Source organism: Amblyomma mixtum, chromosome 2, assembly GCF_055824585.1.
Source record: "Amblyomma mixtum isolate Tamu chromosome 2, ASM5582458v1, whole genome shotgun sequence".
NCBI classification, from domain to species: Eukaryota; Metazoa; Arthropoda; class Arachnida; order Ixodida; family Ixodidae; genus Amblyomma; species Amblyomma mixtum.
Window position 1 is genome coordinate 247,039,729 of NC_143013.1, and position 24,238 is coordinate 247,063,966.

The following is a 24,238-nucleotide window of genomic DNA, read 5'->3' on the forward strand; positions in this document are numbered from 1 at the left end:
AAATCTTTGCATATATGCAGACGACATCATCATGTTGATGGCAAAAGGAAATGGTGTCCAGATGGATTCAGCAAAGTGCCATCGAGGATGTTGAGAAATGTGTGAACGACAGGGTACTCAGATGCTCCCCGCTAAAATCGTAAATGCTGCTATACCAGCCAAAAGTATATTCAGTGAGATTCCCATGAATCTCACTGAAATCCCAAGGACTGGATATCCCGAAGGTGGGCAGGATTAGCGCTCGTCTACCGAGCCGGAGTACCCGGGTGTGAGATTCCCATGAATCTCACTGAAATCCCAAGGACTGGATATCCCGAAGGTGGGCAGGATTAGCGCTCGTCTACCGAGCCGGAGTACCCGGGTTTGACCCCGACCGCGGCGGCAGCGTTTCGATGGAGGCGGAACGCAGAAGGCGCCCGTGTGCTGTGCGATGTCGGTGCCCGTTAAAAATCGCCAGGTGGTCGAAATTATCTCGTAGACCTCCACTACGGCCCCTCTTTCTCTCTTTCTTCTTTCACTCCGACTTTCCTCCCTCCCCTTACGGCGCGGTTCAGGTGTCCGTCGAGCTATGTGAGACGGATACTGCGCCATTTTCTTTCCTCAAAAACCAATTTACCTATTAGCGTTCTAGGGTTACACATTGTGAGAAACGGTTTCAATAGGGTAACAATAAATAAGTTGGATCTCCGCGCGCAACAGACCTTTCATCTCACCCGTAGGATTGCCAACGGGTGATACGGAATTAAAGGAACAAATCTGATGAGATTCATACAAGCCTTCGTAATAAGAAGGATAGCACACGTAGCTTCTTTCCTTATTCTAAATTACGTGAAAAAGAAAAAAATAATTCGATGCGATTATTAGCAGCTGTGTCAAGGAAGAGTTGGAGCTGTCCATCCGAAGCCCCACCGAAAAGCTACTAGAACTTGGTCTCCACAAGAAGCTGGCCGATATCATAGAAGCCATAAAAATCTCGCAGTACGAAACAATGTCGGGGAGCGTCACGGGTAGAGAGTTCCTAGCGAAGCTAGGAATAAATTATGTAAATCAACATGGTCGAAAAGTAGATATGCTTAAAAGTGTGCTCCATAGGCTAATGATCCCACCACTAAGAATGCGCGTCTCGTCCAACACAAGGATCGCAGATGTTTCAAAGGCTATGCGACAGAAAACGTGGCCTACATAGACTCAGCTAATTGTGGGAACTGGAGAATGGTGATAGTGGTAGGTAGCGCCGAAATGCATCTCAGAATCGGCGTCTCAATTACGTCGAGCTGCCTGAAAATTGCAGAGAAAACTGCTTTCGCACTCGCGATTGCGAGCACGAAGGCTGAAATTACAGTCAGCGATTCCAAGGTTGCAGTGCTGAACTTCGCCAGAGGGAAGATTGGGCCTTTGACGAACGGAATCCTGCGGAGTACAACGGACGATCGAAAAATTGAAGTGATCTGGACACCTGTCCACGCATCACTCGCTGGTAAGAAGCAGCTCACGAACTAGCTCGAGATCTCGCTTTTCGAGCTGGAGGGAATAGCGAAGGCTTCACAAGTAGCGATCTTCTTGTGTGTTACCGAGAGAATACACATTACAGACTAAGCAGGACTAAGTAGCCCCCAGCCGAAAAAACACTAACCAAATGCCAGGCCACCCCTTGGCGTCGGCTGCAAGCAAATAGATTTCCCAACCCGGCGATATGCAGCGTTTTTTTTACCGGGGTGATTATTCAAATCTCTTTAAGCTCTGTAAAATAAAGCTAACCTTTATAATATCCTTAGGGAATGGCTCTTGCCTCTCCGGAGGGTCGCAAAATAAAGTCACTCGACCAATGGGAGGCTTTACTACTGAGCTCTAGTTAAGGGATGCCACTAGAAGCCGTCCGACCTGCCGACGCCGCCGCCAAGAGTCAAGACCTCTTGGTCGTGGTTTAGGCGGCTAGCCTAAATAAACTTCCTTTTCTGTTGGACAAAAAAGTTTTGCAGTAAATAAAGTGCTGAAAAAAAAGAGATATTCGAAACCCACGCCGCGTACACGACTTTATAACGTAACGAATTTTGTTACACGAAAACAGCGCCTGTCTCCGGTGACGTTTCGAGATCATGCTGCAGCACGCTGTGGGAGCTACGCTGCCAGTGTATCTACCTTGCGGATACCGTCGTAGTTGGAGTTGGCGTCTTGAGAAAACCAGGATTGGTCGAGACGCTCGCGACGTCACAACCCCATGACCCTTCAGGGGTAATTGAAACACACCAGAAGAACCACGCCATAGAACAGTGATGACGTTACCGTTTAATTCCTCATTGGTCTAGAGGTCGGGGCGTCATTCCAATACCACTGCGTAGTGCCTCTGACGAAGCGAAAGCAGTTGCACTGAAAAGGAATATGATCCAGCCGGGACTCGAACCGCCGCCTCTTGGTTTGTGTGGTTGGCCCGCTACCCTCGATGAATGAGCAACGTTCGTTCGACGTGTTTAAAGGGAGCTCTTGTGTGTCTTGTGATAAATGATAAAAAGCTGCATAAAATAAGAAATAAAATACATCAAACCAGATAACAAAGATAAAATAAAACAAACACTGGTGTCTGTGTGTGAAGTGATATGAAGGGAAGACCGCAGGCCGCTGAAGGAACCTGAAGGAACCTAGCGCTTGTCTGTGTCCTCTTTATGTATGACCTGTGTCTCTTTTACGCTGTACCGTGCAATGTGAACAGCTATTAACTTGCCCAACTGTCCGTCCTTCTTCTATTTGCGCTCTCGCGCCACACCATTAGGCGGAGCTGAAATGGCCCCCGAATGTTTTAGTCTCCGGTGTGTTCCTCTGCTCCACTTTAAGTTAGGCACTTGAATGGCATGTTTGCTGCTTATGGTAACGGTGCCCTTTTGTAATCTAAATATGTTACGGTAAGGAACAAGTAAAAAAACGATCAGATTAAAATATTCATAAACACGAGCACCGTCTCTATCAGTGCGGAGGCCAAGCAGTGGCGTCACTAGTGTAAACGGCACCCGATGCGGAGGCGCCGCATGACACCTCCTCTGACGTAGGCGGAAATATAAGTAGGAATCTCGGATGTACGCGTGGTTTTCTTGCAAATAATGAAAAAAACATTCTGGAGCTTGCTTACTTTTTACTGCACGATGACACTGCGATAACCCGTCGGCTCCGCTTTCGAGAAGGCACGGACCCGCGAGCACTCTGCGCGAAGACGCAAACTAATTCGTGCGCTACACACAGAGTTTCCAAATATTACCTAGTAGTGAAAAGGGCGCCACCGTCTATGCAAGTTTCTTAAAGAGCACTTCATCTACCGTGGGCATGCCGGGATGACGAGGTTTCGTGTTTGGTTTGCCTAGTGTTAGACTGAAAGCGTGAATTCTGCCTAGAAGTTGGTAGGTGCGGCTCGATGGTAAAGTCTGAGCGCAGATTCAGATATTTCGATAAAGCGTTTTTCAATAAATTTAACGCATGTGAAAGTGTGGTTTTAAGCTGGTATGGAAGCTTTCGCAATATTTGAACGAAGTTTGCCTCGAGAAGAGCTGTATTTTTACGCCTGAATCTACGTTTTATGCGCAACAATAGGCAGGCAGTCACCGCAGATCCGGATCATGAGAGGGAAATAACTAGAAGAATAAGAATGGGGTGGAGAGCATATGGCAGGTTCTCTCAGATCATGAATGGTAGCTTACCAATATCCCTGAAGAGAAAGGTATACAACAGCTGTATCCTACCGGTACTCACCTATGGGGCAGAAGCGTGGAGGCTAACAAAGAGGGTTCAGCTTAAGTTAAGAACAACGCAGCCAGCTATGGAAAGGAAAATGATAGGTGTAACTTTAAGAGATCGGAAGAGGGCGTAGTGGGTGAGGGAACAAATGCGAGTTAAGGACATCTTAGTTGAAATCAAGAGGAAGAAATGGGCTTGGGCAGGGCATGTAATGCGAAGGCAGGATAACCGCTGGACCTTAAGGGTCACGGAGTAGATTCCAAGAGAAATCAAACGTAGCAGGGGACGGCAGAAAATTAGGTGGGCGGATGAGATTAAGAAGTTTGCGGGGATACAGTGGCGTCAACTGACAAAGGACAGGATTAATTGGAGAGAAATGGGAGAGGCCTTTGCCCTGCAGTGGGTGTAGTCAGGCTGATGATGATAGAAGAAACCTTATCTTCCCTCCACTGCTGCGCCTCTACATGGTGAATGAGGTGTAGCTCCGCCAGCTTTTCCTATAGTGACGTTAGGAACTCTATGGCGCTGCGGATATTGTGCAGCACTTTGCGCACAGGTGCCAAGACTAGTGCTTTGGCTCGCGTATTCAAGTACAAAAGGCTGGCAGTACTGTGGTGCTTTCTGTACAAAGCTCAACAAACTAATGCGTCTCGCTCAATCATATGAAAGGGGCGAGTAATATAACACTCCGAGAGGAAGGCAGTAATAATGGCCGAGATTGAAAATATATGCGAGCAGCGCGACGTACTCAGCAACGAAGGTACCTCTCGCCAACCGACTGAACTGATGGATGACCTGTCTGAAATGACGGCCACAAGTTTGGATGTCATGCCAACTGACTCGGTTGGGATGTTCTTGTACTTGCCTGAATACGCAATAAAGAAAATACGATGGCCAAGTCTTTGCGGCAGCGGCAAGCGTAGCTGACGTGTTTGCACCGCCACGGGTTTGAATCTTGCTCAAGGCAATTTTCTGTATTCTACTGCTTCAGATCGTGTCATACATGCGACGAACGCCCGCCGCTTCTTCTTCACGATCTGTCTTCTAATGCTATCGCTATCAATTAGATATTGCGATATTGCGCCCTCCCTGCAACTTCATATAATTACAGAACTGTGTATAATATCATCAAGTCAAACCATCCTCGAAAAGCAAACCTTTTGCCATTGAGGGAAGCTGACAGAGATCAGAAAGCAGCTTGTATTGGGACAAAATAGTACGCCGATATTCCACTCAATTAGCTGTGCGGCCAGCGAAGAACCTTTACATTTCTAGGTTTGAAGCCGAGGTGCCGGTGCTAGTTTCAGGCCTTTTATTGCCGCAGCATGAATAGCGACATATCATAGGTGCAAAGAAACAACATCCAACACCATTGTTAATGCCAGTGAAGTCATTTTATTGCATTTTGATGCCTCAGTAGTCAGCCTGTCATCTCTGAAAAAAAAAGAATAAGGTGAAATAGTTACAGGGGCATTACATCATACTACAGTTCTTTGAAACAGGTAATCCAACAGTTCTTGCTTTAGAAGTTGGGCATAGAGCATTCTTATGATGGTATTCATTCATTCTTCTTCCTTTTCACTCATCCTTTAGTGAGCCTAGACCTGAGGAGCAGTAGACCTAAAATAGTTTAACATTCTGATGCCTACACAACATTCCAATGTGCAGTAGGAGGCGCCCTTCATCTTTTTTCGTTTGTTTCAGCTTTCGCTTAATTATGGCGCTGTTTCTAAATTGCCGCTTCTTTGTTTCATTCTGCAAAGGAAGGACTTTTGCGGAAATTGGTGACCGAAGGTGGTAGAAGTCAACAACTTATGCCTTAAAGCTAATGTAAACCATTAAACCTCATGCTTGGGTCCGTTTTCGCAATCTACGAAATGCACGTACTTCAGGTCGTTATGACAAAACATGCGAGATAAAATGGTTCATACAATTAAGGTACGCCTCTCTAAGTATTGAACGCACTTAAGGGACTTCAGTACTTTTCTGACATTACGTGAGGGTCGTTCATTACGAACAGGCTGCTCGAGCTGTTACTGGAGACTTACATTTCTTGAGGAAAGTGGTGTAGCCGAGTCCGCCGAGTCCGTAGCCGTAGCTCAGGCCATAGGTACCCAGTCCGTAGGTGTAACCGGGAAATCCGTAGCCATAGCCGTAGCCAGGGACGGTGTGAACAGTGGACACAGCGGCGGAAACAGGGGCGTGGTATGCGGCGTAGGTTGGAGCACCCACAGTGTAGGTGTACGGGTATCCGACGTAGCCGGAGAAGGCGCAGGTGGCCAGGGCAAGGAGAAGGCAGGCACGAAGCTGCATAAAGCGTCAACGCACATGAACAGGGTACAGTTTTGAGCGCGTCGCTATTCATTGAGGTTTGCATTGCAACGGGAATGATACAACGGACAAAACAACCACCGTAACTGCTTCCTTTGTCTATTTTGTTTTCTGCGCTAGCGCATACAATTTTAATGTGCGCGAAATTAAGGTGTTTGTGGCGTACGAATCTCAATATCTAAAGGGCAACTTGGTCGAGATGGGTTTAGTCATTGCCATCAGTGCTAAAGGGCGATTTGATCGAAATGGGTTTAGTCATGGCCATCAGTGCAAACACCCAAAGCTGAAGGTAATTCTCGACATTGTTTTTGCCCAACAATCGTTAGGTGGGATTATAAATTATTTGTTAAATATTTTTTCTTTCATTTCCTTATATATTTTGGTATGATAACTTTTACAATTTAATTAATTCTACCATATACAGTAATGTGACAAATCTGCGCACTAAAATTTAATATTCTGAGGCTTCCAGTTTTTCATAACTGGAACCATTTCATAACAAACATCTCGCTCTGGGAACCAGAACGTGAGATTAAAATTATCAACCAAACAATAATCCTTGACTGGTCTTAAGCGCTGATACATTTAGAGCCATTCTAAGTATATTTTAAAGCCAGCTACAACACAAAAATGGCATTTTCACGCAGTACTATTTTCACACTAAAACATCGTGACTGGAGAAGTTTAGTGCTGTGCCGGAGAGCAAGCCGATTCCAAAAAATATGAAAGCCTAACGTTGCCATTAGGTATCAGCCGGAAAGCGTTCCTTGCTCACCATGATTGGAGTTTGGAGAAGCTGTCGAAGCGAGTCCAGAATGCTTCAACTCAGGCAAGAGACCCCTTTATATAGCGACGACATGCCCCCTCAACCCCCTCATTTTACCTGAATTTCAACTCTGTGCCATACGGTGTAGGAGGGCAGTCTCGTTTCAGTGGAAGTTCGGGCGGGTCAACTTGACCTGCTTTTTGTTTTGAATACCATATTCTCTTTCTTCGGGTCATCTACCGTTTCAGACGCGCTCTATCGTGGGATGTGGACGGTGTTGAATGACCGCCAGGCCGCCACGTGTCGCGAGACGAGTGAACGTTCTATACCCTCTGATCTGAGATTAAAAACAGGCTGACCGGCGTGGAGGCTTCACGCGTCTCCAGCAAACTAACAACGGCTGCTTCGAGACCGGACATTCCGCCTATCTACATGCACGTCACGTAGTAGAGGGTGCCTGGTCGAGGCTCAAAGTCTAATATTAGCGTTTTATGCGCACAGCGCTCGAAAGTGCATTACGCGATTCAAGGTTACTCATCTGTCGTAAACAAGCGAAGCAAAACTCTGTGCTGTTTTGTTTAACAACTATTTACCTGAGAGCCTTGGTCAGACTGTTGTGCCGCAGCATGAACAGACATTCTCAGGCTTTGTTTCTAGGCGTGTCAATTGAATTGCAGATTAAACAAATGGGTAGTATAAACAAATTAAATTGGAAATTTTCAGTGAACTTTAGAAATCTTTTTTTTTGTGTTCTTGAAATGCAAAGAGATCAGCATGAGAGCTTTAATAATGTCCCCTGAGGCTATTTTAAAGCTGCGTGGACTCTTTCTTTTAACGCGAATACATCGGAACTGTCGTTCGCACGCGCATTGGTGTTTATTTATTACAGTTTTGATATGACCTATTTATTTGTGATTACACAAAGCGCATTCAGCATTCGTGAATTGAAATATGTTCCAGTGGTAACCATTGCTAACTTACTCTCTAATACAACAGTGGACACCGCGTGTTTGGACATTCTAGCTTTGTAATTTTTTTACTGAATAAGTCATTTGCTAGGCGTACCGCAAAACCAGCACCTTGTATGCAGAGTCATTTCGTACCTCTAAAAACTATCCGTAACTGTATTCCGATCTAGTCTGCGCCAAGAACAGATTAGTTAATATATAATTTGGCATCATTTATGTTTTATTTTCTTAGTGAGCATACTTCTTGTCGTTAGGTGCTGCCTCAAGTGTATGTATATGCAGTCCGAACCGTTTTACATCAAATAATCCTATATTCCTACCGCCGAAGTCCAGTTCAGTACATCTCCATAAACGCACCGGTTTGCTGATAACAATCACAAATCGCAGTGCAGCGAGGAGTAATTGGCTATTGAAGCGAGTTTGAAAGATCATTTTGCGGCGCTTAACAGCACGAGTCGAGTTTTAAAATTGAAAATTCTCTGTACTATTCAAATAATTTAGCTCATTAAGCGCCGTTTTTGTAATGCCCAAGAGGTAACTAGGCGTCAAAAAAATAACCAGGTCAGGCTGAAAATAAGCATGCTTTTAACCACTTTTCATCAAATGGAGCTCATACGGACCGCTGAGCATAGTAAACTTGCTGCCAGTGACATGGCGGGCAGGAAGGAAACGAGAAAATTTTCAAGGCAGTTAAATTAGTGCACTGGGATCATCTTGATGATTACGTCAGAATTGATGATGTCGGTGAAGGGAATAGCTAAGATTTAGCGTCTAGTAAAACCTCGGCATGTTACTAAGAAAGCACAATGGTCTTGCTTTTACTCTTTATGCAAAATAAATCTCACGTTGCTGGTCCACTTCTCCGAATGTAGAGAAATAAATGTACTACTCCGTAGCAGATATCTTTCTTGCTTCCAGCTCCTATAGCAGCTTCAAATAATACCATTTTTTAACACTTAGACAAGATAACTTACAAGAATTCAAGAATTTCATTACTTAGTGTATAACTAAACAACATATCTTCAATCACAAAATTTGATGCCGCCGTCGGACAATGTGAGGTGCCGCCACCGGGCATACGCGGTATTCACCCGTTCCAGATGTCCAATCATCGTTTCACTACACAACTCATGCTGATAGCAACTCACATGCCAGATGATTATGATCCAGTTCGGATTCTTTGTTCGCTCCTGTACAAATGTTTAAAGCCATGTGAATGAAGCTGACGGCGCAATGCATCCTGAACTGTTTCCGTGAAACCTGCTTTATGAGCTAAGGAACGACTAAAAAGAGTGTTGAAGATGAGCATGATTAGAGGCATGTGGATTTGGATCAACGCGTTGTTGATGCGCAGATAGTCGGGAATGAAGCCGCCAGAGGTGGCTTTGTTGGTGCGGATTGCGACGCAGGCATCGCAAAGTCATATACTGACGAAGCCATTGTACGCGGTGTGCGAGCGCTGCCCGACTGCCGAGAATCTGAGGATGACGACGAAAAGGCCGACATGCCTCGACGAAAGAACAATAAGTAATACCGGTCTTGAAGGCTTGGAAAGCATCGCAATGTGATGTCCTTTGAAGAGGCCGGCGTGCATAAGGACCTGTTGTAATAAATAAACGCCAGCTTTATTGGACTTCAGATTTCCGGCTACAGGATGAGAAGTACACTTCCAATAAACCTCGGATACATCGAACGCTATCCTTATGACCATCAGGTTCGTTATAAATGGACTCGACCGCATTCTTAGTTCCCTTCTTGGAGTGGAGAAAAATTTCTACATTTTCGAGAGTGTCCTCCTTTCTAAGCTTTTGCAAACAGTGTTCCACCTAACTCTTGCTGCCCCTTATGCTTACGGTAAAACTTCATATATTTGAGAAGTTTACTTCCGGCAATCTGCTGATGACATTTAAGCACTTGTTAATTACTTTAGGGGCTCACCGCATGATGAATCATAGCTGAAACATACACCTTTTTGTTTACCACAACAGTAAAACCTCGTCACTGTGGTTTCCGTAACATTGTGAGATCCTAAAAGGGAGGTAAACCATGCCACTTGACCAAGCTCCCTCGATAACAGCACATGTTCTAAATGCAGCCGAGAAAAAAGCATTCTGAGAGCCTGAACCTCCTTTCACGTACTCTCCTCCTGCAATTGCATTCGCCCATGTACAGGGTGATTTTTACATTATTTTACAAAGATTAATTGTTATACAAACCCTGAGAGATAATTCGGTAGAGTTTGGGCGCGTGGATTCTACAGCAAGAGAAAGAACATATGAATTTTAATAAATTGGAGTTTTGGGCAAGTTGGTAATTCATTGTTTACAGGTGTGCTTAGCGCGAGATGAACAAGCACTCGTCCTGTGTCCCTCTCTTGTCCTCGTTTCTCTCGCGATAAGCCTACCTGTAAAACAAAGAATATATATGTGACAAAGCTAATTTAAAATACCTATCGTAAACAAAAAATAAGCTTAGAGTTTATGGGTTTATGATTTAATTTTCTATAAGAAAATTTTAGGCTGTCAACTTCAAAGACGAGACCATTGTTTAGATTCTGAATCGACATTGTTGTTAAAAGCATCCAGTGACAAAATACTCGTTTGAGGGCTCATTGAATTCACTTTCGCACCTTGCCTATTTAGAAACTGTTGCTGAGGCACGCAGTGTCATAACCTAATTCAGGCTGACTTCATCTAAAGCATAAAAATCACAAACTCTGTTTGTACTTAATACGTAAAGAAAATTCAGGCCAGGTGTTTTCATAATTGCTCTCTCTATGCTGCAAAGCCAATTTAGAAAGCCTCAAATGTGAATTTTTCAGCTTAAATATTTTGAACCATGCGACAAAAAAAAATGCAAACTGGCCTAATCCTTCTGTATTCGCGGTCTTCCGAAGGACCTTTTTCTACGGGCTAGCGTTCGCAGGGAAAGTTCAGAAAAGTTTTGGCATCACTTGTTGCGCAACCTTCGGCGGCAGCTTAGCTGCTGTTTCAGGAAAATATGCGCCGGAGTTTTCCGAAAACGGACGCTAAAAGCATTTTGAGCAAATGTATTTGATGTTTGCCGTTTTGTTCCTCTTATTCCCTCTTATTTCTCCTATTTATACACACTGTTTATACACTATTTATGCACACTATTCAACTTGTGAAGGTCCTTCGCCTAGCGAGGAACCAGTTCTTTGGTAGTGCGACTTGTTCTTCATAATATAGCTGCCGGTTTTGGAGTCTTTACCGAACGTAACTGACACGTACTAATACATTCTGGGTTTTCTATTTTGAAAGTCACCGAAGAAGCGCGCAAGAACTTCATTATCGATGTCCACGTGCATATTTATTCAGTCGCAAAAGCCCCACTGTACGTAAACAAAAAGCCTTCATTGCTTCACGTTCCGGAGTGGAGAATTGCGCAGGATCCTAAGCAAGGTTTTTTCTGAAAATTTATATCGATTTTACACCCATTTCTATTGCTTTCTGAATATATACTCGTTTTGCTGCAACTCTTGCCTTATTAGGCGAATCCTGCAACGTCAATTGAAGTCAGTGGCCGCTGAGATAGTTCCGTGCCGTTTTCAGTAAAAAGTTGTGCTCTTGCTATTGATCTGTGCTGTGTCTTCGAGCCCGGTCAACCATTATACATTTACCATTCTGCATACCATAGCTAACAATTGCTTTCGTAGACAGCGTTTTGTACAAAGAAGGAAATTATTTACACGTATACTACTTTGCTTGAAACATCAACTTCGCGTTTTATTCAACGAATTACACAACTGTTGATTTCTCTTTGTTGCGTCTCTGTAAAAGAAAGAAGATAAAAGCACCATGAGTACTTCCACCGAATAAAAAAAAAAGCGGAAGCAAAAATCTCATCCAAGTCAAAAATAAACTTCTTGCCACGAGCAGCAATGCAGCGAATGAACCAAAAACTGCGCCTTATGACCAATACCCACCAGATAATTATGCTCAACACCAACCCGTTTACCCACCTGAGGTAAACTCCCCCAAAACTTGATATTTAAACGCATTAATGTCACGGTGACATTTCGAAAGAGAGGCTGGTTTATTCGCAAATATTTGAAGACAATTAAAAGAATTATCTGCATGCACATAATTACGCTGTTTGTGTTCTCTTAAAAGAGCGAAAGTTCCGTTTGAATGTTTACTTCTGTCACAGACAAAATCTAGAAACTTAGATAGTTGTAGGTTCTTGGAATGGGTTAAAAGAAATCCATGCTTACACTTCTTGCGGAACACGCCAGCGTAGCCGAGACCACCGAGTCCGTATCCGTAGCTCAGGCCGTAGCTGCCGAGTCCAAAGCCATACCCTGGATATCCGTAGCCAAGTCCGTAGCCAAGGCCGTAGCCGAATGCCGGTGCGTGGTGCACGGTAGACACCGATGCAAGTGGGGCGTGGTAGGAGGCGTAGGCAGGGGCAGCAAGGGAGTAGCCGAACGGGTAGCCGGCGTAGCCAGCAAAAGCGCAAGTGGCCAGGGCCAAGAGGACGCAGGCACGGATCTAAGAAATAGGCCTCGTGTTTTTCAAAACTGATAATTTCCAAACTAGCGCCATTGTCTGAAGAAATATGTGTTGGCACACTATAACATGTTTTATTCTCTGAAGTCACTGAAAATCCAAACATCTAAATGTGTAAATTGAACTAAATGCACTAATGTCCGAGATTTTTTTACAGAAGTTGGTTGAAATTTAAGTTAAATGCTTCAATTTGACGGGTGTCGTTTCGCACAACTATGCACGAGGTAGCGACTTCATAACCGGAATAGCTACTGATTTTATGACCTCTGCTTGAAAAGAAGTGGTTAAAACACGTGTCTGCGGCGTAAAGCTGAACTGCAGTGAAAGATGAAAATTTTAGAAATTCAATATAAATCGTGAAGGCAGCTAAAGAGCACCTTACCATGGTTGAAGGGGTAAGCAGCTGTGGCCGAGCAACTGATGAGCCCGCAATTGAAGCTTGGCTGTTTATATAGTCGTCTGAGAAGAAGGTGTTTAAAGGTATTTTCCACGAACTGTCTATTTTTTTTCTCCTTACTTACACAGTAATAAAAAAAGCCTAAAAACGTTTCTTCAAAACACAGTCATTTTAACACTGAAGGTGTAGAGGAGCAGACCGTTAAGACCTTGAATGCTAATCGCAGCGTTGTGAACACCCGCCTGGAGAAATTAAAATAGGAACAGTTTATGCAAGAGCTCGTGAAGTAGTTGTAAATTTTCCGTGGTTGCTTTGAAGACTCAATGATCCTAGAAATCCCCATCGAATGCACAAATAGTGGTTCATGCGTCGAGTAGATTCATTTAAAACACGTTGCAACCGGGAAAGGGCGCAGAAACAGCGGCCAGTTGGGAGCAGTGAGCGTGCACAGAGCACGCGACATTCACGCCAGAGTATGACGCGCACTCGGAGGCGTGGCTAGCGGGCTCTCCGCTGGCGCAGTATCAGTTTCGCCTGAACACGGCTTCTGAATTCTTTGCGCAGCAGCGGTTACAAAAGTTGTGCTTTCGAAAATTGTTGTGTCCCCTTATTGCTTTTGTGTGTGTGCGCCCCCGCGTCCTCCTCCTAACGACAGTTCGCATCCTCCTCCTAACGACCACTCAATCCTCTTCCTAACGACCGCTTGCCCCTCGTCGCACGCTGTCGCCGGATGCCCCCCCACGGTGCGCCCCCGCACCCTCCTCCTGTTCTGGGAAGCCACTCCCTCCCGTGGACGCTTCTCCACTCCCTCCTTTCTTCGGGCGGCCAGTTCGGCTCCTACCTCGGTCGACGCTGGTCGCACCCTCATCGGCTTTAAATAAACGAAGTCTAAAAGTACCGTGTGCGTCTTTCGCTGCATTCAACACAGCGACCGGACACGACAGTGGCGACGAGAAAGTGGATTCGACCCGCGCTACGCAACGCTATTGACAAGCCATGGCTACGCGAGGGTTTCCCAATCAGATACCAGAGTTCAACGGCTCATCGTGGTCATCGTGGGTTGGACGCCTTCAGTTCTACTTTGAAGCTAACAACATCACAGACCCAGCCTTGAAGAGGGCCAACCTGCTGACGCTGTGCGGGGAGCAGACCTACGATACTGTCTGCGCCCTTATTAAGCCAAGCACACCAGCGGCAGTGTCTTACGACGACATCGTAAAAGCGCTGCAAAAGCACTACGACCCAAGGCCATCCGAGGTCTACAGCCGGGCTCGCTTCCAACGACGAGATCAACTGGAAGGAGAAACTGTGAGCGCCTACGTAGCCGCGCTCAAGAAGCTCGCTGCCGACTGCAATTTTGGAACGCTGTCGACAACAGCTACCGGGCAGGAGGGAGACGCAGCTTCTTCTGCTAACACCACCATGCTTCCCTTGGACGTGATGTTACGCGACAGATTTGTGTGCGGACTGAGTGACGAGTCACTGCAGCAGCGCCTGTTCGCTGAGAAGGACCTCACCTTCAGCAAAGCTTACGACATCGCCGTTCGAGCGGAGAGCGCCGGTCACCAGCAGAGAGGGATTCGCCGGAACACCGAGCCGGTACACCAGACAAGCAACCAGGTGCGCAAGCCTTCTGTTGTTGTAAAATCGGTCAAAAAGGCACAACGCTGCTGGCGGTGTGACGACCAACACAACCCCCAGGGATGTCGATTCCAGTCAGCCACGTGTAATTTTTGCCACAAGCGAGGGCATATCGAAAGAGCATGCATTACGAAACGGAGACTTGCCAAGATAAAGTCACCTTCCCAGCCTAATCACAGCGTCAACGCCTCAGAGAATACGCCGCTATCTGATCTCCATGGAACAACATCAGCAACACCATCTGTGTTGTACGACCTGAACACCATGAATCTCGGCACGCGACCGAAGATTTTTACAGAAGTAAGCGTACATCACCAGCTGATTAAGTTCGAGGTGGACTCCGGCGCAGCCCGTACTCTGATCAGTGAGGACACGTTCCGAACTTCACAAACTCTCAGCGTACGACTACGCTCTGGTCTACCGCAATGGGAGTAAACATCAAAACGCCGATGCGCTAAGCCGTCTGCCACTAGACGCAACTGTTGACGAACCATTTCCACCAGGAGACGTTCTGATGTTCGAAGCACTGCCAGAACCTCCGCTTACAGCAGGCACAGTTGCAGCATCTACGCAGAAGTGCGCAGCTCTCCGGCTAGTTTACACAGCTGTTCAACAAGGCAACGTGCATAAACTCAAAGGGGACAACTTCGACGCTTACCGCAGGCGAGCTACAGAGTTGAGCACCCATCGCGGCTGCATCATATTTGGGTCCCGAGTTGTGATGCCGAGAGAACTACGCGCACAAGCTATGTCTCTCATCCACGCCGGACATCGGGGCATCGTTGCAATGAAAAAGTGTGCCAGAAGCTACATGTGGTGGCCTGGCATTGACAACGACATCGAAACAGTGGTGCGAGAATGCAAGCCTTGCCAGAGCAGCCGGAGCGCCCCGCCGAAAGCTCCTGTCCCAGAATGGGAAAAGCCAGACACACCATGGCACACACTGCACATTGATTTTGCAGGACCATTTGAGGGCTGCACTTTCCTTGTGGTCGTAGATGCCTACACAAAGTGGCTTGAGACAAGGCAAATGGGACAGACGACTTCGGCAGCAGTCATTGACAACCTCCGATCACTATTTGCAACGTTCGGCCTGCCGCGCAAGGTAGTGTCGGACAACGGAACACCGTTTGTGTCTGCGGAGATCCTCAAGTTTTATCGCGACAACGGGATCTCATCAGTTACATCGGCCCCCTACCACCCAGCGACAAACGGACAAGCCGAGCGCTACGTAGCCGAGCTAAAACGCGCCCTTGAAAGAGATCAGACAGGCTCGCTGCAGCGCCGCCTTGCGCGCTTTCTCTTCAAGCAGCACACGACGGTTCAGAGCACAACAGGCGAGACCCCCTCGAAAATGATGTTCGAGCGTGAAATGCGAACCCAGCTCACAGCCATCCTCCCCGAGCCAAAGGCAGAGACGTTCCGGGAAGAAAAAGCAATTCCGCGCTGCGGCACGCTTAATGAGGGGCAGCGCGTCCTCGCCCGACAGTTCCTGAAAAAGCCACGCTGGGAGGAAGCTACAATTGTCAGACGCATAGGCCTGCGCTCTTGGCTCGTCAACATACATGGCACAGTAGCACGCCGACATCTCAACCAGCTGCGTAGATTTACGACGCCGTCTGAGAGCTGTCCGCCAGCGGAGAGAACACGTGCACCATTTTCCCACATAGCCTGGCACCTCTTCCCGGAAGAAGAGACTTCGCCCAGGACAGACCCAGGAGACACAGCGAACAACAGCCAGCCTACAAGTGTTTCTTCCCCGAGCGCACAAAGCCAGCGCGCCTCCACGCGTGAGCGCCGACCCCCTGCACGATACCAGGCAACTTTCTAAGGGGGAAGGAAGTGTTGTGTCCCCTTATTGCTTTTGTGTGTGTGCGCCCCCGCGTCCTCCTCCTAACGACAGTTCGCATCCTCCTCCTAACGACCACTCAATCCTCTTCCTAACGACCGCTTGCCCCTCGTCGCACGCTGTCGCCGGATGCCCCCCCACGGTGCGCCCCCGCACCCTCCTCCTGTTCTGGGAAGCCACTCCCTCCCGTGGACGCTTCTCCACTCCCTCCTTTCTTCGGGCGGCCAGTTCGGCTCCTACCTCGGTCGACGCTGGTCGCACCCTCATCGGCTTTAAATAAACGAAGTCTAAAAGTACCGTGTGCGTCTTTCGCTGCATTCAACACAGCGACCGGACACGACAAAAATCTAAAATGTGGTATGAATATTACTTGCGACTGGTTACAAATCTGTCTCTGCATGAATTCGCTATAATTTATAAATAAACCAACATGCTGGTCAGCAAGGCATTGTCGTGCGCACCACCACTGTTATATTTTAAGGATAGCTCTTGTAACTAAAAAAAAGCCTTTGAAAACCTTTTGGATGAAACACACAGTGCACTAGATAAACAAATAATATTATTTCAGATAGTCGAACCCAGTTATTCCGAGCGCAGATATATCGATTGATTTCCAATATCTAACACAGAGTTTATTCCTTTCAAAATCCCTTGCAAATAAATACAGAAGACGAACAGTATATAGAATTCCAATCTCGCTGGTACATTACATGAACTCCAGTCTCCTTGCTCGACCGATACCGCATAACGCGCACCACACCCCCTTAAGTGACGCTAATCCTAACGGCAGGTTGAGATCACTTTTCACAAGCGGAGACGGCTGTGGTTTGTGCGGCTTTGGGATCTGCTCTTAAACATTGTGTTGATGTAAACGTCTGGTAGAACTTCAGGGCAGCCTTGATTCTGTTCTGCTTATTTTTGCCCGCCGCATTACTGTGATTCAAGGAAGGCAACCTAACTATGCCTAACAGCAGCCTCACATGACGTGCTTCGCTCGTATCAACTTTCCCTCAATTTTAGTAATAAATTATTTCATTTGTAGTGCGCTGGATGCAGGATTAGAAACCTTATAATCGGCAGGGACTGCTACCAAAGCGTCGTTCTTTGCAGCTTCGATGCGAAGCAGGTTAGGCCTAGCAACGCCAAGCGAGCAGTGCGCTCTCAACAGGTCAGCGGGTGACACGTGGCGGCAAAAAACGTGTTAGCCAAGGTGCCCTTTATTTTATTCTAGGTTCTATACAGCACATCACGTGACAGCTGTGACAGCGTGAAAGCTGTCACGTCGCGTGACAGCTTTAGTCGGTTATGTGCCAATGAAAATAATCACAATTATGTTTCCCATCCTGCAGTAATTGCTGGTCATTCGTTATAACCATTTTGCTGCGGTCTGTACAATCAGGTAGGCCCCGTCATATCTGACTGCAAAAAAGTATAGACAGGCTACTTTACGAATATTTACCTTTTGTACGAGAACGGAACGACGAACAGAACAGTATTAAAAAGTGCAGTAAAAAAAAAAAAAACATCCAAAGTTCTTTATTTTTTTTTGCGAACCTGTTGGAACCCCTTTGAACCGGTTCGAACCAGAACAGAATGTGCCTCCGGTGCCGAAACCGAGCCCGAACCCGAAAGACGCCAACCCGAACCCGAACCGAACCCGAAAAAATTCTGGTTCGACACCCTATGGCACGCGCGCTGTGGAGTGGAGGTCAAATGATCGCATCGATTTGTGCACGCCATCGATGGCTGATTTTCGAATCAGCTGCAAAATTTCCAAAAATTTGTCCAACCATTGCATCGACGGAAACCTCATTTCGATATTTTAAAAATCTATAGTACTGTAAACGGCCAGCTACAGGTATCTAATTGCAAGAGCGGTTCTAAATATAATTGTTAAAAATTAACAGCTAAAAGTTAGTTAACATTAATCACCTTTTTTCTAACATGCTGTTTGTCATTATCTACAGGGGGCATACCACAGTCAGTCTTCCACAAACAGCTGAACTGGAGAAACATTCGCACTTATAGCATACGCGGACACCGCGCGCTCTCCACATGTCGAAGACTCTTATTGCGATACCCCCGAAGTTTCATTCCGGTACGCTGTTTATAACTCGGCATTGCATTGCGAGAAAACCTTCGTAAGTTGTTCTCTTCTCATCTCACCAAAACCTTTGACGGTGTAATAATTTTCAAAACGGCTATTTAGCACGCAAGCAAGCAAAACGAACGCTTCAACGAATACAGAATGACCTTGTGCTTCTCAGCTTCAGAACATTAAGCGGATCCAAAGTTGCGCGCCGCCAGATGCCCTTTACTGCAGGTATGACTGGAATAAACACATCCTGAAGACTGGCCCATGCATATCTACACGTTTCAGACAAACCTTAGCACATGATTACTGCACCTAGATGAGGCAGAAGATATCTCGACTTAATTCGTGACTTCCATAATCGCGCCCAAAGATCTGAGTACCAAGGCCACCTCGTGCTTATCCTAGCAAAGCGCGCTTTCTTAGGGGAAAAAAAAAACAGGACCATGTTTTGCAGCACAAAACAAGCTGTTGCGCGATCCTTTGAGCTCAGTATAAAAGAGCTCCTAGTTGAAAGAGCGATTCACCAGCTGCTCCTTCAACAGCCGCACATTCATACAGCCATGGTAAGCTCCGGACTCGGTCTAGCGTCGACGATAGAGTTGATGTTACGTTGAGTAGCATACAGGCCCATTAAATTAATGTGCATTTAAAACTGATAAAGTTTACCAGATATCGTCAAATTTGTGAAGTTGTCTGGAAAGTGTGCTGGTATTCTTTTAGTAATTTAGCCTTATCATAATACATCTAATGTCTCGTTTTACAGTGCTGCGTCAGCAATATGAACTTTACTATATACTGCGAAGAACAGAAAAAATAAAGCGTGTAAGACTATCTAGCCTGTATTCGAATATGTAATCATCAGTTTCGTTATCTAGTTTTTTAAGGGTAGTCTCCTTTTATCACAATGCACAGCGGGTTCCACAATTTACTCTGTGACAATCACTTTTCAATCTTCAGATCCGTGCCTGTGTTCTCCTTGCCCTGGCAACCTGCGCCTTCGCTGGCTACGCGGGTTACCCCTTCGGCTACTCCCTCGCTGCTCCAGCCTATGCCGCCTATGCCGCCTACCACGCCCCCCTTGCCTCCTTGTCCACCGTGCACCATGCACCAGCTTACGGTCTTGGATACGGCTACGGAGTTCCCCACTACGGCTTCGGCCTCGGCAGCTACGGGCTGAGCTACGGATACGGACTCGGTGGCCTCGGTTACTCTACCTTCCTCCGCAAGAAATGTACGCATCACTTTTGTAGTCAGTTTTCGCAGTAGTTGGGGAAGCAAGACAATGCCAGCATGAATTTCCGCTACCAAATTTCAAATCTGCTTTGATAATTAAGATAAAACTATAGCTTCGTATAAAATAGAGGTAAATGCAACTAGAAAGAAGTAATATTAGACACTTTCTTGCACGTAGTACAGTTTTTTCGTATAATACGGAAAACAAAGGATTTTACAGGGATTAAGGAACCACAAAGGGAAAGGGGGTAAAAAGGGAAACCACAAAGGGGGTAAAAAGAGAAGAGATTAGATATAAGTATCCAGCTCTGTTCTTTAGAAACAAACACCACGAAAATACTTTTCGGGTAGTAATATCGTTGTCGGAAATGTTTCGTCTAAAAGCTTACTACCTGGTGAATAGGTTATCGAGAATTTGCATCATAAATAGAGTTACGTGAACCAAATCATCGTGTTAGCAAATTTCAGAGCTTCCGCTGTTAAAATTGATGCGTTGTCAAGAGTGGTAACATATCATTAAGCATAGACATTTCGCACGCGTTTGAATATTTTTTGCCCTGGTGGCTCGTAATGAATGACCTCCTTTTCTTTTTTCAGGAACAAAAAAGAAAGAGACCTTCAAAGAGCAACGACTGTTGAGTCAACTCAATAAAGAATCCGATATCAATTCCTTAAAACAACGTGTTTTGTTCTGGTTATTGTAGTTCCATCTTTCAGCGTGTCCCAGGCCGTTGTGCTTCGGGCGGCGCACGCTGAGCAATTTTCTTTTGAACTCATTTTTCTTTCTATCGGCCTGATGCAACAGATGCAACAGAACACTATGTTTTCAACGGACACTAAAACGTGGACAAATTGAAGTTAGCCTGTGTATATTATTCGTGATATTCTTATCGAAAACACACAAGTTTTACTGAAAACGCTGTTTTCATAAACTACAAAACGCTGAGAATTGAAAGAAAGATACCGCCACCACTGGCTGCTTTCACAAACAAACTGCGCTGACTAGAACACCTTCCACCACGGATCCTTCAGGCTAAGCTACTGCACCATTTACTTCCAAATGGGAGTAGCGGAGTCGTCGTTTTCGGTATTTAAGACACGAATCTGAATGAAGTGGGGCGGAAAAAGTTTCCTTTTTCTCTCTACTTTTCTCAGGAAAAAATTGCACCTTTAGCTGCCTAGAGAAGAGCAAACTAGAAAAAGCAATAGAATCTGATGCGACAAAAGAGCTGAGGAGGAGACTCCAATGAAGTAGAAAACAGGAGGACACAAGCTCTAACTTTCAACAAGGTTTATTGCAAAGCTCTTCGAGCGTGTATAAAAACATGGCCCGCCTGAAAAACTAGAAACAAAACGTACCTTCCAATAGCCATGATGAAGGAAAAAATTGCAGGATCGTGCGATGGGGGACTAGCTGGTCGCACATGAATTTTGAAAACAATAAACCATGCAAAAGTCAAGACACAGCAAACTAGAAAGGATGAGAGCGGAATCGCAGCTTTTTACTGGAGCGGCATCACCTTCCTTCATCAGCAGCAATGCTCATGCGCGCCAAGCACTCATGCACTCATGCAAAAGAAACCTCTGTTATTTGCGGTAAACGTGAACCGAAGCCTTACTGACAAAATTTTCAGAGCCATACATTTGTATCTTCAAGGCTTCGAAAATTTTGTGTGCCTTTTTGTCTGCCTCACTTCCGATGATCTTAATATTCTCGGTGGTTACAAGGACAGAAAGCCATGTGCAATTTTCGAGGCCATGAAGAGAGAAAGATAGGGCCCTAATAATAGTGTCAGTGAGGCTTCGGTTCATTTTTACCAGTAAGAAATCAGATTTCTTGATTTTATAAAGACGTCGGTGCTTGAAGTTTATGCGCATTGTTGTTGATGAAGAAAGAAGAGGTTGTTCAAATAAACAGCTGCAAGTCCGCGTTGGTCCTGTCTACTTCTTTCTTTTGTCCGTGTCCCTTGCCTGGGTTCTGTTGTGAAGCTTCAAATTAATGCATGAAGAAGAAATAAATCAGACAAATCATAAAAACAAGGATTTCGACAATTTCAACGATTGAATCTTTATTTGTGGGTTCTATAAAAGTGGTGCCAGCGCAATTATTGTGGTGCTTTGAAAATTCATCAGCCTAAATTTTATCACGAGTCAACATTTCTCTGTGCATGTTCAGTTGTGCACAGCGTACGAATTCCGAGCACACCGTGTAGAGTGCGGCAGGGGGTAGCATTTTCAGCTATAAAGTGTCAGGTTGCTCCTGAGAGCTTTGTACCAATGGTAATAAAGCTGGTTTGTTCTCTTGGGCACACCGTCCAGTCTGGTCAAAGCATGCATTGTCACATGTCAATACAATCGAGTACTAAATCGCCTACATACATTCCGGGAAGCGAATCTGTGAGTTTATCGTGCAATATGATTTTTCTCCGTGCTCTTGGTTAACACGTTTGCAAAGACTTTGAAGCTTCTCACGGGCACAAAAACAGCACTTGCGCCAAGTCGGGAGCAAATTTTTGTTTACCCGTACAACCAGGTTGGCAAATAACCATGTTTTTTTCTGATTGAACAATTTGATGAATTTGTAGCCAGCGTACCCTCGACAGATTTTTGTTTTTAGCACCGGTGCCAATGGGTTGAACAAAATGGCTCATGATTTATGGTTTATGGTAGCTTTACGTCCCAAAGCGACTCAGGTTATGAGGGACGCCGCAAGGAAGGGCTCCGGAAATTTCGACCACCTGGGGTTCTTTCACGTGCACTGACATCGCACAGTAAAGAGCCTCCAGTATTTCGCCTCCATCTGAAATGGACCGTCGTGGCCGGGATCGATCCCGCGACTTTCAGGTCAGCAGCCGAGCGCCGTAACCACTGAGCCACCGGGGCGGCGTGAGTTGAAAAAATAAATGAAATACCGTCAAGTCTACGAGGCGAACTCATGACGGCGCCACACGTACAACAGCCTACTTACTACGTACTCACACTGAATGCAGTGATTTTTAGGCCCTCCTGGATTAAAGCCAAAGGCGGCCCATTCCGTGGAGGCCGTCCAAGTAATGCCCAGGAACAGAAACGCAAACGAAAACTAAATTTTCGATTCTGACACTCTAGAACGCCACGCTTTCGGTCTCTTAGTAAGTCTTTCATGAAATTGTGGTATATTTTTGTACTATTTGAGAAGAACCAGGAGGCAGTGGATGAAATAACTGGTTGTGCGTTGGAAGGAAGCAACATTCGTCTAAACCAAGGAGCATAGGGTAAAGTTTGTTTTAAATTTCTATTGTTGCACAATGGGAGACTAGTAGTGTAATTATTTTCTTGTTTAAAAATAACTGAACAGAAGCGGAAGAAAAAAAAGGGCCACATGCCACCGCTGGGATCCGGAGGCATGGGAGATCCCACCGGCATGTGGCTGTTTTTTTTCTTCTCTTCTCTAATCATTTGCCTTAAATCCATAAAATAATTACACTGTTAGTCTCCCATTGATCAACGCTATTAATTAAAAAATAAGCAATCCCCTATGCGCCTTGGTTTCAGTGAATGTTTCCTTCCTTCATGTATGTCATATGTGCCCCTCTTTTTCTTTGTCTACTCGCTGGTATGTGGGCTTAACTTCTTTGAACTACACGTAGTGGAAGAAAGAACACTACAGATATTACTACCCAATCATAGAAGATGCAGCCTAATTAGCCGTAAGGTTGTCGCTTTACCCGTCCTCCATAAGATGGTATTCCTGAAAGAGGCGGTCAAGAGTAAAGCAACTAAAGTAATTCCCGGTATCTCTGATAGCCTGCCGCAGCCCGAGCGCGGAATGCTGAACAGGTTGGCATTGAACAGACGCAAAACCCCACTCGCGATGCTTTCATGGTTCGCGTGAGTCTTGCAGACGCTGGCTGCCGCTTCGCGGGAGAGCGTTTTTAATCCAGTCGCCGGTTTCGCATCGCGAGATGAGATGCTGACGCCGATCACGCATTTGCTCGGCTTTAAGAGATAGCAAATTCGAATCTAGAGATGGTCATTGTTTGCTGCCGCTTTCCTGTCGCCGCTCTTCGTGTTTAAAATACATATCTTACAGCGACCCATAATTTCTAACATGGTACCTAACGACTGAGTAGTGGTGCACTAAGAAGCCACGTCTAAAGAGTCATATATAACTTTATTTTGCTCCTCCCATTTTGAGCTGCAGGTGTGAAGGTGGCCACGTAGTGAGAGGCAGATATGTACTACGAAAAGCTAAAGAAAAAAACTACTCGACGCAAATGTGCAAAACTAATTGGCGGTAATAAAAAGTGCGGTTGTGCAAACGTTATTCTCAACTGGCTCCTTAGCGCGGTTCGCGCAATACGCCTGAATAAAGAAATTTTAGAGATAGTTGCTGGGCTTGACACTCATATTTTTGTATTCCTGCGGAATTCATTCTCAGAATCACAATCAGTTTATTTAAACGAACAATTAGTGCATACACATATTTGTTAAATACAGGCGGAGGTCCCAAAGCCAAATGCCGCACAGGGGACCTTTTAAATCTCCTCGTTAAACCTTCGAAAAATTCTAGGCATGCGAAAAGATTTACCGTCGCGTAGGGTAGGGTCGCACACTCGGCGTTTTCTAAGGACTGTTGCCTAACGTACCGGTCCCCTTATCTCGCCGCAATGATTTTCAGCACGTCCCTCTGGCCGCTTTTGCCGCCCTCGTTGCATACGCGATAAATT

At 45.7% G+C, this 24,238-nt stretch overlaps 1 protein-coding gene and 1 pseudogene across 1 annotated transcript; both read right to left on the minus strand.

Moving 5' to 3' along the window:
- Window positions 1-2,135: 2,135 nt before the first annotated feature.
- Window positions 2,136-7,455, minus strand: LOC149363337 (uncharacterized). The gene is made up of 4 exons (XM_089568463.1): window positions 7,411-7,455; window positions 5,769-6,027; window positions 4,496-4,585; window positions 2,136-2,224 (listed from the first exon to the last, which is right to left on the minus strand). The coding sequence occupies exons 1-4, from the start codon at window positions 7,453-7,455 to the stop codon at window positions 2,136-2,138; spliced, it is 483 nt and encodes a 160-aa protein (XP_089424589.1).
- Window positions 7,456-10,559: 3,104 nt separating this feature from the next.
- On the minus strand, window positions 10,560-12,350 carry LOC149363338 (uncharacterized; annotated as a pseudogene).
- Window positions 12,351-24,238: the final 11,888 nt, after the last annotated feature.

Excerpts from the sequence above, each read along its gene's own strand:
- LOC149363337 (XM_089568463.1), bottom strand. The coding sequence starts at position 7,455 with ATGTCTGTTCATGCTGCGGCACAACAGTCTGACCAAGGCTCTCAG. Across the intron at positions 4,586-5,768 it reads CACCACTTTCCTCAAGAAAT|GCAAGTACAAGAACATCCCA; the intron begins GTAAGTCTCCAG and ends TTGCGTATTCAG. Across the intron at positions 2,225-4,495 it reads GTCATCCATCAGTTCAGTCG|GGTCATGGGGTTGTGACGTC; the intron begins GTTGGCGAGAGG and ends TTACCCCTGAAG.